Source organism: Salvelinus namaycush, chromosome 3 (genome assembly GCF_016432855.1).
Source record: "Salvelinus namaycush isolate Seneca chromosome 3, SaNama_1.0, whole genome shotgun sequence".
In the NCBI taxonomy this organism is placed as follows: Eukaryota; Metazoa; Chordata; class Actinopteri; order Salmoniformes; family Salmonidae; genus Salvelinus; species Salvelinus namaycush.
The window spans coordinates 46,902,905-46,919,483 of record NC_052309.1 but is presented as its reverse complement, the minus strand read 5'-3'; the positions used below and the strand labels follow the sequence as shown (position 1 = coordinate 46,919,483).

The following is a 16,579-nucleotide window of genomic DNA, read 5'->3' as shown; positions in this document are numbered from 1 at the left end:
CGACTCTGTGAAACATAATATATTACAGTTTTTAATGTCCCATCGATAGGATATACGTGCTTTCAGTTCGTCCCATTTATTTTCCAGCGATTGAATGTTAGCTATCAGGACTGAAGTTAAAGGAAGATTAGCCACTCGTCACCTGATCCTCACAAGGCACCCTGATCTTTTTCCGCGAAACCTACGTTTCCTTTCCCAGCGAATCACGGGGATCTGGGCATGGTCGGGTGTCTGTAGTATATCCCTCTCGTCCGACTCATTGAAGAAAAACTCTTTGTCTAATCTGAGTTGAGTAATCGCAGTACTGATGTCCAGAAGCTCTTTTCGGTCATAAGAGACAGTAGCAGCAACATTATGGACAAAACAGGTTACGAACAACGCAAAAAAACTAACAAAATAGCATGGTTGGTTAAGAGCCGATAAGACGGCAGCCATCCCCTCCGGCGCCATCATGCCATTCTTCTCTGCAGATACTCTCAAAATCTGTCAGGTTGGATGGGGAGCGGTGCTGCACAGCTTTTTTCAGGTCTCTCCAGCGATGTTCGATCGGGTTCAAGTCCGGGGTCTGGCTGGGCCACTCAAGGACATTCAGAGTCTTGTCCCGAAGCCATTCTTGCGTTGTCTTTGCTGTGTGCTTAGGGTCGTTGTCCTGTTGGAAGGTGACCTTCGCCCCAGTCTGAGGTCCTGAGCGCTCTGGAGCAGGTGTTCATCAAGGATCTCTGTAATTTGCTCTGTTCATCTTTGTTTCGATCCTGACTTGTTTTGCAGTCCCTGCCGCTGAAAAACATCCCCACAGCTTGATGCTGCCACCACCATGCTTCACCGTAGGGATGGTGCCAGGTTTCTTCCAGACGTGACACTTGGCATTCAGGCCAAAGAGTTCCATCTTGGTTTCTTCAGACCAGAGAATCTTGTTTCTCATGGTCTGAAAGTCTTTAGGTGCCTTTTGTCTAACTCCAATCGGGCTGTCATGTGCCTTTTACTGAGGAGTGGCTTCCGTCTGGCCAATCTACCATAAAGGGCTTATTGGTGGAGTGCTGCAGAGATGGTTGTCCTTCTGGAAGGTTCTCCCATCTCCTCAGAGGAACTCTAGAGCTCTGTCAGAGTGACCATCAGGTTCTTGATCACCTCCCTGACAAAGGCCCTTCTCCCCCGATTGCTCAGTTTGGCCAGGCGGCCAACTCTAGGAAGAGTTCCATTTAAGAATGATGGAGGCCACTTTGTTCTTGAGGACTTTCAATGCTGCAGAAATGTTTTGGTACCCTTTCCCAGATCTGTGCCTTGACACAATCCTATGTCGAGCTCTATTGACAATTCCTTCGACCTCATGGCTTGGTTTTTGCTCTGACATGCACTGTCAACTGTGTGTATATACATATATAATATATTTATTTAAATATGAATTTCAATATTAATATCATACAGTGGACACCAAAGCCTATAGGCTTTTGCATGCAATGCCCTGATACAGATGGTGCTCAAATCTCTGATAGCTGAACCGTTGTTAGTGGAATTAAATAATTCCTACAATATACTCATTAATTAAATTCAATCTGTCTATTTATAAGAATTTGTAAGATACTTATTAACATAAAATAGACAGGATACAGTCTTATTAAAATTAGATAATAGTGTTTATTCTCGGAGCACGCTGCCATTTGATCATAAACACAGGTTTATATACAAGATATGACGTCATAGGTTACAGAATGAGTCTCATTGTCCTGACAAATAGAAAACAGGTTCAAAAGTTCATTCTAACTTCACTGGACACACACATGACACATAATATAATCAATTATCCTGAAGGCTCACTATAATTTATTACCACTTTAGCAGACAACTCAAGATAATGGAAGACCTAAAAAGTTACCCACAGCCTTATCTAACACCTCAGGGCTAAGTTGGGTCAGTTCAACCATAGTTTAACGACCCTTTCTGCTTATTTTATGACCCACAACACAAATCTCTTTTCACCAGGCACGCAGAGTTCAATTTGTTATAGTTTTATCTAAAGCTAGAATTTGTTTTAACTATTTATTAACAAAATTCCTAACAATCCACCCTAAATAACAAAACAATTCATAGCTACATATCAAATATCATATAGAAACATAAATGTTATACAAGAATAAAACCACATCAATACATGTATTTACACTCCATCAACATCAATGACTGTTCTAACCTTCATCAGAAACATAACTCTATATTTAGGATTTTCGTTACAATCTTCATTAAAGAAACAGTCTATACATTGAAACATGTAACCGTCTAAATTCTCTAAACGTCAAATACAGTTTCATCCAATCTCGGTTCCTCATAATTAAAAGATCCGGAATCGTTCTCCACTAGATCCGGCCCCATACATTCATCCTTCCACTGGTCAGAGCTTAGAATTGATCCGTACTTCATCATCTGTTGTGTCATTGATTTCTCCAGAATCCTGGAAATGAGAACTTTCACACACGGAATCAAACCACATCCACACAAAACTAATACAGTCACACATGTGAAGGTAGCCCATAACACAGTAATCATGAAATTTTTCCATTTCCCAAACATACTGTCAAACCAATTAGTCAGAAAAGTATCCACCCCTGAGGTCACTGCCAACTCGTGAGCTAGGGTGGTTAAACCTGCCAAGGCCTTGGTCACTGATCCATCCGGAGCTGTGTTACTTGGGATAAACGTACAGCACATCGACCCGAATAACACACAAACCCCACCCTTTTCTGCCTATAACATATCTATTAACGATTCTATTCTATTCTGCCAAGCCATTCATTACATCTCTGGTATAATTGATCTAGTCCACATTCTTATTGAGAGTGGACCACTAGAAAATACTTGACTCTAATCCTGCTATGATCTAATTCTTCGCTTTGAATTGGATCTGGATAAGGGTAAAGAGCATGCCTAACTGCACTAGTGCACAACTACCGTTCCAATTGGTAGGCAGGTTAGGTCACAGCTTCATACCTCCACACTCTAAACCTTTTCATCTGCCAGTCAGGTCCCTCATTGTCTTCTCGGTTGTAACATTCTCAGTCCTATTGCATGTACTGACTTCCCCTACTTCTCATCCGTGTGTTATGTAGCGATCCATAAAATCCTGTCACTGTGAAAGAGAAAATCTGGATGTAATCGGCACCTGGGGACACATATCACAGATCAATGCAACTGTCATAGTTCAGCTTCCTGCCCTCTTGAACCGCTTTATCATACAGGCCATTCCATGGGTGTAGCAATTCCATCAATTGGAAAGGAAATGGTTATGAACTGAGGTTTTGCTGAGGCATGCCTAACCATAGGTTAGAATCCCATAACAGTTTCCACCTCAATCACTTCCTTAAAATCTTTCATCTGAACCATCCACATCGACCTTGGCTCTGGACAACTCTACGGTCAGTATCTGCTTTGTCTGGGGCTCTGCTTGTATTCTGGCTGACTATCATCTGCTCTAACTTCTCGTACTCGGAATGGCACTAGGTTGTCAACTGAAACCCTTACTTTCACTACTCTCCATCTTCCATACTGGGTATGTAGATTTATGTAGCCCTCATGATGTGAGCTATAACCTGTTTCCATGAGCTACACAGGGACTTTCATAGATGTCTTCCACAATGGCTGCTCTTAGTCCTAAACTTCCAAGGAGTCAGAGGCCCCATTTGGTCTACATAGAACTCCACTGAGACTTCCTTCCCAATCCCACTCTCACTTCCTGTTTATCCAGATCAAGTGATCTCTTATGCTTGGTTAATACAAAATCCTCATTGTCTAACTATGTGTCAATATTACCCTCTGGCCTTCTTGGGGTTCATGGTGTATCAGGAATATGGCTCCCACAACCAGACAGCTCAGGATGGACCGCCCACCTATAAAGCCCCACCCTCTCCCAGAGAAAACATCATCAGCAAGAAGCCAGACACACCTTCACTTCTATGAACAAACACAGGAATGGAATGACGGGAAAAGGAAATCTTCATCCGAGAGATGGCCCCCGGAATTCTGTTAATTCCAGTTCTCCTCTCGGACACTGTGCTTGTTCGACAGTGTCAATGTGTCTTACCCTCCCGCAGTGTGATATGAATCCGGGTAGCTCTTTCAGCTAGCTGTTACCAGGAGTCCTTGGTATGGTCCCCCCAACAGGCCTCAGGGACTGGATTGAGTGACTTCACCTGTAATTCACCTGTAGTGCATAAAATCTTGGACATACAGGTTTGGTTAAACAAACAACCTTTTCATGTAATTAACAATACTTTCTATTTCTATATCTGCTTATTTAGCTAGATTTTTTTTTAAATTAGTTTATCATCCAATAGGCCACATCCTATCCTAGACCACAACTTACCCATCCCCCCTTTGCCTAACCTTGCCTAACCTAACCAATGACTTAGGTAAAATTAGTGTAAATTATCCTTATGTCTGACATTATCATGTAGGAACGCCCCTTTCATTCGCCGCATGTTCAATTCTCCCTTGGGCGTCCATTCATATCTATCCTTTTCCAATTCTCTGTCAAGTTACTTATCTACTTAAAAAAGTATCTGTGCTGCTTATATATGTTCTTAAATACACTGCTCAAAAAAATAAAGGGAACACTTAAACAACACAATGTAACTCCAAGTCAATCACACTTCTGTGAAATCAAACTGTCCACTTAGGAAGCAACACTGATTGACAATAAATTTCACATGCTGTTGTGCAAATGGAATAGACAAAAGGTGGAAATTATAGGCAATTAGCAAGACACCCCCAATAAAGGAATGGTGCAGCAGGTGGTGACCACAGACCACTTCTCAGTTCCTATGCTTCCTGGCTGATGTGTTGGTCACTTTTGAATGCTGGCGGTGCTTTCACTCTAGTGGTAGCATGAGACGGAGTCTACAACCCACACAAGTGGCTCAGGTAGTGCAGTTCATCCAGGATGGCACATCAATGCGAGCTGTGGCAAAAAGGTTTGCTGTGTCTGTCAGCGTAGTGTCCAGAGCATGGAGGCGCTACCAGGAGACAGGCCAGTACATCAGGAGACGTGGAGGAGGCCGTAGGAGGGCAACAACCCAGCAGCAGGACCGTTACCTCCGCCTTTGTGCAAGGAGGTGCACTGCCAGAGCACTGCAAAATGACCTCCAGCAGGCCACAAATGTGCATGTGTCTGCTCAAAGGGTCAGAAACAGACTCCATGAGGGTGGTATGAGGGCCCGACGTCCACAGGTGGGGGTTGTGCTTACAACCCAACACCGTGCAGGACGTTTGGCATTTGCCAGAGAACACCAAGATTGGCAAATTCGCCACTGGCGCCCTGTGCTCTTCACAGATGAAAGCAGGTTCACACTGAGCACATGAGCACATGTGACAGACGTGACAGAGTCTGGAGACGCCGTGGAGAACGTTCTGCTGCCTGCAACATCCTCCAGCATGACCGGTTTGGCGGTGGGTCAGTCATGGTGTGGGGTGGCATTTCTTTGTGGGGCCGCACAGTCCTCCATGTGCTCGCCAGAGGTAGCCTGACTGCCATTAGGTACCGAGATAAGATCCTCAGACCCCTTGTGAGACCATATGCTGACACATGCACATTTGTGGCCTGCTGGAGGTCATTTTGCAGGGCTCTGGCAGTGCACATCCTTGCACAAAGGCGGAGGTAACGGTCCTGCTGCTGGGTTGTTGCCCTCCTACGGCCTCCTCCACGTCTCCTGATGTACTGGCCTGTCTCCTGGTAGCGCCTCCATGCTCTGGACACTACGCTGACAGACACAGCAAACCTTTTTGCCACAGCTCGCATTGATGTGCCATCCTGGATGAACTGCACTACCTGAGCCACTTGTGTGGGTTGTAGACTCCGTCTCATGCTACCACTAGAGTGAAAGCACCGCCAGCATTCAAAAGTGACCAACACATCAGCCAGGAAGCATAGGAACTGAGAAGTGGTCTGTGGTCACCACCTGCTGCACCATTCCTTTATTGGGGGTGTCTTGCTAATTGCCTATAATTTCCACCTTTTGTCTATTCCATTTGCACAACAGCATGTGAAATTTATTGTCAATCAGTGTTGCTTCCTAAGTGGACAGTTTGATTTCACAGAAGTGTGATTGACTTGGAGTTACATTGTGTTGTTTAAGTGTTCCCTTTATTTTTTTGAGCAGTGTATATATATATTTATTGATTTAAACCGTATCCCTTTTCTCACCTATCTTATTTCACAGCCTACCTTGCTCATGTCCTGGTCCCCCCTCTCCACTCTGCTCTCAAACCTTCAAGATCTCAACAGTGCGTGGCAGACCCCTCTGTATGTCAATAACAACTATGTGTTCCATCCAAATATTAACTAAGTGTCTCACTGTTTTAGCTTTATCTAAAATCATGGATTTAAAAAAACAACATGTCTTATAGTGTCAATCTCTAAAATCCTTACATAACCTTAATCAACCTATCAATAATCCCAAATCATCACACATGTCATATACCCCTGTCAATTTTAATACTATTTAAATAAAAATCTTCTAATGGCCAAAACAAATGGTAACCATATCAAATCCTTTCTTTACTAATAAGCTCTCTCCCCCAGGAGTCCACTGTTTTTTATTAAATAATAATATTGGTTAAACTTAAACTCAGTCTCATAAATAATTAATATATGTTTTACAGTGTGGATACCTTATCCACAGTAAATTACCACTCCTAAGAACTAAAACTTATTTCTTCTCATAAATAATTTTAATGCTTATGTATTTTCCTGCCCTATTGGCTTAAAATATATCCTGTCCAAACCTCAATGTATCATATCTTCCCTCATTTATTATTGATGACAAAGGGGATTTTTCCAGTTGTAATACCAAATCAATAATAGTCAATTAATTTACCTCAAAACTAGTATCCCAAATGACCACAAATGCATTATCTTCATGGCCCTCCCCCGAAGCTGATCAGACTTCAAGAGACAGCCATGATAAAGGTCAAAGGTTATACCACCCTTGTATAGTCATGTTCCTAGACATTTTAAAGAACCCTTTATCCTTAAAATCAAAAAATTCACTTGTGTAATTAAAACTCAGAAGATAAAAACTCATAAAACTCCATATGTGAGCATGCCCCTTTAAAATACCTTTGCACTAAAACAAAACAGTCCTAACAAATGTTTTATGTGTGTATATTTGCAAACCTTAATGAAAAAACAAAAACCTTTCAGGCCCTTTCCAATTTGGTCGTTTATGGCCTCAATCTCACTCCTCAATCTCAAGATAATAGTCCCAGGAAACATCCAAGGAGACAATAAAACTCCCACTCTCCCAGGAAAAACACAAAACGCCTAACTAGCATTCACTGTGCTACATCGATTCAGAAACTCAAAAGTGAACTATTAACCAAACCTAATGATAATTCCTCTTTACCTCAAATCATTAATCATAAGTTTTAAACAACGTCAATGTATATGCCTACTTAAGTGAACATGTTAGCCTTAGATGCAATTAACCTGATATTTATTATCTAACCGTATTACTTTTTTCCTCTGTCGCAAATGTCTTACATTTCTCAGTGTAAGAAATCAGTAATTTAATCCCAGGTATTTAATAAAAATGTAAACGTATTTTCCCATGGCTCCTTCAACTTACATATTTTAGATAACTTCCATCCGTCCCGGAAGAAGGAATCCTACTTAAACACACCAGAATACAATGTTTATAATCAATAACCATCAGAATCCATTATCACTATGTTTTACGATTCAGACATTCAGATCTCCCTTCACACAGGTGAATATAGTCCAATAAACACCATAAATCAATGATGCCCACCTAGCGAATCTGTTGCTAGTTTTTAGCATCTTTCCTAACTACCCTGACGATTTACAGCTACTTTTAAAAATGTATCTGGAAATGTTTATCAACTTCTGAAAAGTGACTCAAAACAATAATGGACGCATTTTCCTTCTAAATGACACAAACACTTTTATCTGCCATACCCCAGTCACAACATCATTGCCGTGGCGACAAAAGTGCCTTGTGAGTGATGTCATCAACAGGCGCTCAACCCAGACCCAAGCCGCAACGACTTTCAATGAATTGTAAATAATTGTTGGCTGTCTGCAGCAACAGTAGTACGGGTTCGATAAACCAAACCTAATTTATCACATCTGTTGAATCAGAACTTACAACATCTCTCAATCAAAATTGTACTGCCAGAAGTACAGAAAAGAGTGGGAGTCTGTCCCTAAACTACTTTCAAATTAATTTGAGTAACGTAAATGTGTATTCAACGTAACGACGCAGTTTTGCGTTATCACCATACAATTAATTCTCTCTTCATTATTATTTTAGAATTCATTAGAATTTAGTAACTATCTCTTCCTTGATTCAGCATTTTAATTACGACTATATTCCCAATACATTATTCAAACATATAATTTAGGCAACATACATCGTCTTGCATCGAAATTCGCTTCGTTATTCTTTTAAGTGGAATGAATTAGTCTATTAATTTAACCTAAACAATCTATTAAAACGTTCAGTTTATATCTTATACAAACACTAGCAACTATACCTTTCTAGGCAAAACATACAAATAGTTTAATTACAATCAAAAACTCGGATTCTAGTCAAAACATTTACCGGGAACCGAACCCGAGACTCTCGCGTTCCAGGCGAGAATTCTACCACTGATCCACCAAAGCCATGTAAATAACAAAAACTTATTCGCATTTAAACCCACTTTACATGTATCTGTATTCGTAATTCCAACCCCGAGTCAACAAAATATCCCTAATTTAAAAGCTCAAGCCTTTCCTCAGTGAGAATTCCCATTTTTCTCGCTTTCGTTGTTTCTCGACTCTCTCTTATTCTCCCGATAGCCGCGCCTGACCTCCCTCTTAATTAAATTACAATCTTGATGTTTATGTCCTAACCTGTCACAATGTGTGCAGGGAATATTACACTCCCAGGCGATATGCCCTAAATTATTGCAATTAAAACATTTTCTCTTTTTCTTTTGACTCACATTTCCCACTTTTCTCGACTTATTTTCTTTCTCCACACCGACTATTCCCCCTTCGGCTTCAGCAGACTCCACAATTTTGGGTGGTGGTTGTACCGTTATCTCCTGCAGCCGTATTCTCACCACTACTATCTCATCAACAGGATTACCTCTGTATATCTGGTATCCTAGCGAAGGATATAGTTTGTTACCCTCACCCCCACCCATTCGGCTAACTTTTTCATCTGTGGGAGCGGAGTGCAGCGTATCTTGGCTCTCTTTAGATTTCTTTCTGTTACTACCCTCTACTCTTTTCCTAGCTTCCGAAAGCCAGACTCTAGCTGTGGCTAACCCCTGTTTATTCTGCTTCTTCTCATCCTTACCACACTCCTTATGTATCTGTTTGATAAGCAATTCTAGTTTTTCAACATTTAGCCTACCATCAAATCCATAATACTTACTCCATTGGACAGAATTCTAAATTCCTCTTATCTTTCAGTTCCATAAAACGCTGGTCTCCCGTTAATACCGGGACCTCCTTGGAGGATTTACTACCCATGTTTGATAATCCTTGCCTTTACTAGTAGTTATGGTATTTATCACCTATCTATGTCTTTCTATTTATTCATTTATTTCTCTATGTGTGTGTTACCACTTCCTACCGCTCTCACAATCTAGGTGAATATATTTCTATGTTATGTGCGTTTTACCGTTACCTAGTTATAATCTATGTGTATGAATTTATATGATTCTCTTCCCTGGAAACTTTATCTATAGCGTTGTTATTGATCGGACATTAGATCTCACTTTAAACTATCAGTTATTACCCAGGGGACTTACTTCCCTGGTCAAACTCTGGTTGTATTTATCCAATCTCACTTCGCTATATTAAGTTTCCCTCCCACCCTTTTGGATATTCCCTTTCAGTATTGAATAGGATCAGTTATTCCGTTCGCCTAGGATTACCCTGCCTTCTCACCACCTAATTTATCCTCACCTGTTTTAGGTTAAAACTTCATTTAGGTATGTCTTTTGAATTAATGGCTGTCCTATTTGTACAAAACGACCGTCCTATCTAACAACACTTACTATATCCTCCTTAAATAACCCACGGCTTGCAAGGCCCGGATCATTTAAGGCCAATATTTTTTTTCCGGTAATGCACCCACCATAGGTCTTTTCGGACCTACCTTGTATTTCGGTCATACAAGTAACCCACAATATGTTTGGAATAGCGAAGCTACCATTATTGATAAATGCTAAACACGTTTAGAACTTAAAATCAAAGATAACTTACATCATACCCCCCACATTCGAGAATAAAGACTATTTACCTTCGTCTTGCAGACTGGGAAAAGCAATGCCGGTTTGATTCCGTCACCGTCTCTGTCGACCTCAGATATATATATACCGGCCTGTTTTTTAACCTCAATTCAGAGGCCAGGACTTTAAATAACGGGTCTTGACCCGCCCGTGCACGGTTTCCGGCTAATATCTTCGGATGACAGAGGCAAAGTTTGGAAATCCACTCGAAGGACCAATTGTTAGTGGAATTAAATAATTCCTACAATATACTCATTAATTAAATTCAATCTGTCTATTTATAAGAATTTGTAAGATACTTATTAACATAAAATAGACAGGATACAGTCTTATTAAAATTAGATAATAGTGTTTATTCTCGGAGCACGCTGCCATTTGATCATAAACACAGGTTTATATACAAGATATGACGTCATAGGTTACAGAATGAGTCTCATTGTCCTGACAAATAGAAAACAGGTTCAAAAGTTCATTCTAACTTCACTGGACACACACATGACACATAATATAATCAATTATCCTGAAGGCTCACTATAATTTATTACCACTTTAGCAGACAACTCAAGATAATGGAAGACCTAAAAAGTTACCCACAGCCTTATCTAACACCTCAGGGCTAAGTTGGGTCAGTTCAACCATAGTTTAACGACCCTTTCTGCTTATTTTATGACCCACAACACAAATCTCTTTTCACCAGGCATGCAGAGTTCAATTTGTTATAGTTTTATCTAAAGCTAGAATTTGTTTTAACTATTTATTAACAAAATTCCTAACAACCGTGAGGTGGACAATTCTTGTTTTAGGAAATAAGCTACACATTGAAACACAAGGAATAGATTGTTTTTAAGGACATGTAAATATGGCTCATTTGGCCAACACCCATTGTTTATTGATGGTGCTGGCTGCGCCAGGTTGAATCTGAATGCGTATGGATGTCCGTTACATTTCTCAAATGTCCGGTAAATTAAAATCTTCCCTGTCATGTTGTCCAGCTCCACATTTTCCTAAATGACACTCTGAAATGGCATATTGTTTTTATGAAGGTTGAGGGAATATTCACATGAAGATCTGTTGCCAATTGGATGGAAACCTAGCTACAGACACCCTAAAGACTGGCAAGTGCTCTAGTCCAATGTCACTTTGATTATGCCAGCACATCATGGTTCACCAGCAGCCCCAAACGTCTTCAAAAGAAGCTACCAGCCAAACAAGCTTGTAAGAATTGTACTTAAACTCCCCCCCCCCGTACTCATCTGGAGGTTGAGCATGTTTTCATCTATCTCTGTAATTGTGTCTGTATCTATGTAACTGTATATGTATTTATGTAACAAATAGGGACCACAATGGAAATAAGGCTCCGACTTTATTGCGCAATTCTGGTCTCTTAATAAAATATTTGTGTACACTATATATGTATTTTTTTAACTGACATATCAAATCAATCAATCATTCAATCTAAATTGTGCAGCGGCCAATTGATGAATGGAAAGAGACATCTGTTACAAAACACCAAAAAGTTGAATGACATTCGGATAGCCTTCGATACTGGGTAAGCCTAAGGTAGGGAGGGATGTGTTTTCTGTTTGTCAAGATTGACATAGTCTATTTATTGTGGTGTTGAAAACGCAAACCGTGATATTTAACTGGCCGAAGTCAGTAAATGATTTGTCTATTGGTTGTGTGTGTGGTGTATTAGCACAGTAACCTGTTGGTGGAAAATTAGTTGTATATGTTTTACATAATTAGAAAACCTGATTTTACCCTAGCTGATCATTGCTTGCAGCCGGCTCTGATCATAGTGTAATGAAACAGGCAGGGAGAGTGAACTCGTCTGTGGTGGTCTGTGAACCCTCAACCTTCTGGCCCGGAGCTCTGTGTGGCATCGACTGTGCCACAAAACCATGCTGAAAGTGGCAAAATCGATATCCACGTTTATAAACGCAAGGTCGCTCCAGTTATAATTATTTTGAGTTCATCATATGAGGGTGGAGGGTGTTCAATTTATTTTACAGTACAAGGGGAGGGTCATGTGAAAATGTGTTTTACTTTGGCGAGGGGGTGCATTTTTATTTATTACATCTTGAGTTGGACCCGCCCCTCCCCCCAGTAAATTTAGATCTGTCCCTTACATGCCCTAATGAACATGACCCATGTGTTCACTGCCTAAAATTCCTGATCGGGATGGAAAGCAATCTGTTTTTATTTAAATGTGACACGGGCTGTTTCATATCTGTGTTGGATGCATTCGACTATTTGAGAAACTTTTCTAGAGAAAGCTAATGATTTAATTCGTTTTTTAAGGGATATAATACTGAATAATGCTCTTGTTAATGTACTTAAAAAGTTATTTAACATTTAAGAAGGGGAATAAATTTCTGACATGCTTGACTTCATGGAACAGGATTTACACATTCATTGATTCATGTTAAATAAAGTAATTGATAGTGTCGTTGATATGGCACTCAACCAATGAGAAATTATTAAAGAGATTACTTTGCAAGCCAACTGTCTTGGATTTTAGTTAGTCATTTGAATTCAGTGTTTCCTGATTGTAATAAAGTAAATGAACAGCAGGTGGTGCTGAGTGTTCAGTTTTAAATAAGCATAATTAAAACAACAATTGTTGCTCAGCACACACTGCAGGGTGAAGTTTCCCCTACACTGGTCTTGGGTCAGTTTATCATTTTCCCCCTCAATGGTTAAGGTTAGGATTGGGGGAGGAGAAGCTGATCCTTGATCTGTACCTAGGGGAAACTTCACCCCTGAACTCAGAACACAATACCAGCCAGCTGGGGGCAATGTGGGACCAGAATGGGAGTCAATGGAGAATGTGTACATAGTAACCAACACTGATTAGTACAGACAGCATTCACAGTTTAATTTGATTGTTGTAAGTAGGCAGCCTTGTCTGAGACTATGTCCTGTTTCTGTAGCATGAGGCAGCTTGATGTACAAGTACACCCCCTGGACAGGACGTTAGTCTATCACAGGAGCTATATTGTTGAGTGACAAGATATTTGGATTTGTCTGCGATTTCATTGGAGTTCATTTAATATGTGATTGAAATAATTAAATGTTTTTTTTGTAGGAAACTCTCATTGGCCGAATATAGCTGTAGTTTAATCTTTGTTTTGTTTTTTGAAAAATAAAACAAAGGTAAAGCAGCACAGAACTGATATTCATATTCCACTAATAAGATTCACATTTATACTTAATTATCTAGATTAAGGTAGGGGAGAGTGGGGTAAGTTGAGCCATTTATTACATTCAGCATCACTCTGTCAAGGGAAATGTAGTATTCTTCCTAACAAAGATACTACAGTATATCTGCATATATTTCAGGATGCTGTGTATCCCTGGAAATCATCATAATTCATGTTAACATTACAGTTTTGAAAACATAGCTTGTCCAAAAAAAGTGTTCTCTTGTCACACAACTTACCGGGTATGGGGTAAGTTGAGCCGCAGGACAGGGTAAGTTAGGCTGCCTACACATTTCTGTTCTGAATTAAATATGACCTAACTTTTTAAAACCATGTTAATATTTATTTCCCAAACACAATTCAACACAATCGCAAGTTTTTCAATCATTTTAATCATCTTTTTTTACACCGGCTTAACACCTAACAAACACTTAGTACTTAAATAAATAGATATTTATATAGGCCAGGTCCTGTTGTTACCTCGTATCCCAGCAATAATGCCTTGAATTAAGCCTGGGAAGAAAACATTTCAATTTGCTCAACTTGCCATTGGCTCAACTTGCCTGACTGATAGACAGTAACTTTCCTTGTTAAGGCCTGCTCTTTTGAACCCTGTGTATCTGATGTAATATTTTGTGGGCTTAAATGCCTCAATATTATTTGGAGATTGTGTGGGATAGTATCACATACATTTAATTATTTCACTGTGAAATACTTTTTAGTATTCACTTTCCCCATCTCTTTCCCCAGTTCAGATAAAGAAATATCTGATGAGAGTTGGCAGCACCCTGACATTTTTTTTAACCTTCTTTGGATTGGATTGTTAAGAGATAAGGCAACAGATCAATTCTGTGGCTTCATCCGAAATGCCACCCTATTACCTACACTGAGTGTACAAAACATTAAGAACACCTGCTATTTCCATGAAATAGGCAGACCAGGTGAATCCAGGTGAAAGCTATTGTTAGCAGTTGATGTTATTCTTCAATAACACAGACCCCATATATTTATTCAAAGAGAACAAATCATAGTTGTTATGCTGGAAAGTAGATGGTAGATGTTTATTCTTCCCTGTTCTCAATGTTTCTCCACTGAACAAAGGATGTAGTTAATACCCAAGCCTTTGGTTGACCAATTAGAATTCCTTGCAGTAAAACTGGGCCAATGGCCAAATACCAAGTATCCCGTTTCAGGCTCAATAGACAATTTGGACCAATGAGAACTTGCCACATGTAGCTATGAGTCCCGGACTGGAACCCCATACACCGATTCTAAACAGATGTTGAAGTGAAAAACAACTATTTCCATTGATCGTAAATTCCCTCTTGACCTTTAGTCCTCTGCGTTGTGTATTTATCTTACAATATTCTTACACTCCCCCCTAGACCATTTAAAAAATACATATACTTAAAATGTATTTTTAGAAAACAATAGAACCCATCGACAGTATAAAAAAACATTAGCTGTAAGCATAAAATCATTCACATTAAACACCTTACATTTCTATAAAACACAAAGAGTATATTTTATTTGCCTTTGCAATACGAAATAGATTTCACACAAAGTTATAGAAACTAAGTATTAACAGGTGTGATGATGATGACCCTTACGATTCCTACCACATCCTGTATTGGGATGACACTCACCCCCCCAAAAATTCTCTGTAAAACAATAATATTCAATCGTCCTATTGGCAAGGTAATCATTCACAGAGTCCTTTAAAAGTGACCAGCTGTTCCACCACGGTATCAGTCCCACATAAAATAACTATATTAGAGAGTCTGCCGGTTGTGAGGAATTCTTCTTCCGTTCCACTGGTTGATAAGGACGTCTCTATTGAACACTTCACCAGTGATCTTGTATCGTATCAGGTACTGACCTTGGGTCAGGGGATATTTCTGCAGCTTCAGACTGTAGATTATCATAACCTGTAACGAAGGAAACAAAGAAGTGAAAGGAACATATCCTGGTTTCAAGAGAAATGTATATTTCACTTAGATTTCCCTAAGTAAGCATGTCCCGATTTTTCAGGAAAAAGTGGACATTTCACCTAGATATCCCTAATATGATGACTGCGGTGTACAACATAGAAGCTTATCAGGTTCTGATCATCTTACTATGCTTCTTCACCTGAGATTGGCCCCCGACTGCTAATCAATCAGTTCTTTATTCTCCAGGCTCCACTTTGTCATCAAAATTGACACCTTTGCAATGAGTAACATGTATCAATCGTGATTTGCCCTGGACTTTTACTGCTGACCTTGTTATGAACAAAACTTGATAAGGACCTTCCCATTTTCGCCTTAATGTGTCTGTTGCGTTTTTTAAAATATTTTTTTGCCATCACCCACTGTCCTGGCACTACGTCATGTCCCCCCTCGGGAGTTATTCCCCACACCTCTTTTACTTGTCTGTCTGCTTCCCCTACTGCCTTAGAAAGTTGTATGCAATAGTTAAACATTGTGTTACTCATAATGTGTACGTCTGCCTTTGTCAAATCTAACGAGCCTGGTAGTAAATGGGTCGACCTGTGACGACCTCAAACGGACTCAACCCTGTGGTTTTGTTATGTGTTTGCATCCTGCAGCCACCCATTCCCACACTTCATCTTTTGGTGCATTGCTTTGCATGTCTCTGTGTTGCAATGTATCCACGGTGTATTTCCTCATCAGTTTAGGGGACAGAGGTGTTCTCTTAGCAGCCGCCTTGGCAGCTCTGTCAGCCAGGTCGTTACCTTTACTCTCGTCTGTAAAGATTTTTTCCATGTGCTTTCATTTTCAAAATTGCAACTTGTGCCGGCAACTGGAGAGCGTTCAGTAGAGCCATCACCTCTGGTCCATTCTTCACAGGAGCTCCCAGTGATGTCATGAATCCTCCGTTTTTCCATATTTATCCAAAATCATGGGTACCCCCGAAAGCATACCTTGAGTCTGTGTAGATATTAGCTGTTTTTCCTTCAGCCTGTTTACATGCTTCTGTCAAAGCCACCAATTCCGCCACCTGTGCTGATGCTCCTGATGCTAACGTGTCTGTCACTATCACATTGTCCATTGTAGTAACTGCCCAGCCTGCCTTCCTTACCC

The 16,579-nt window shown here is 40.1% G+C and overlaps 1 protein-coding gene across 1 annotated transcript in view; it reads left to right on the top strand.

Annotated features, from left to right (window-relative positions):
* Positions 1-16,579, top strand: part of LOC120031851 (disks large homolog 2-like) — a 198,358-nt gene that overhangs the window by 23,991 nt on the left and 157,788 nt on the right. The window contains exon 3 of the mRNA XM_038977671.1: positions 11,205-11,219. Within this exon, the coding sequence (XP_038833599.1) occupies positions 11,205-11,219 (15 nt within the window). The remainder of the gene's footprint in view (positions 1-11,204; positions 11,220-16,579) is intronic.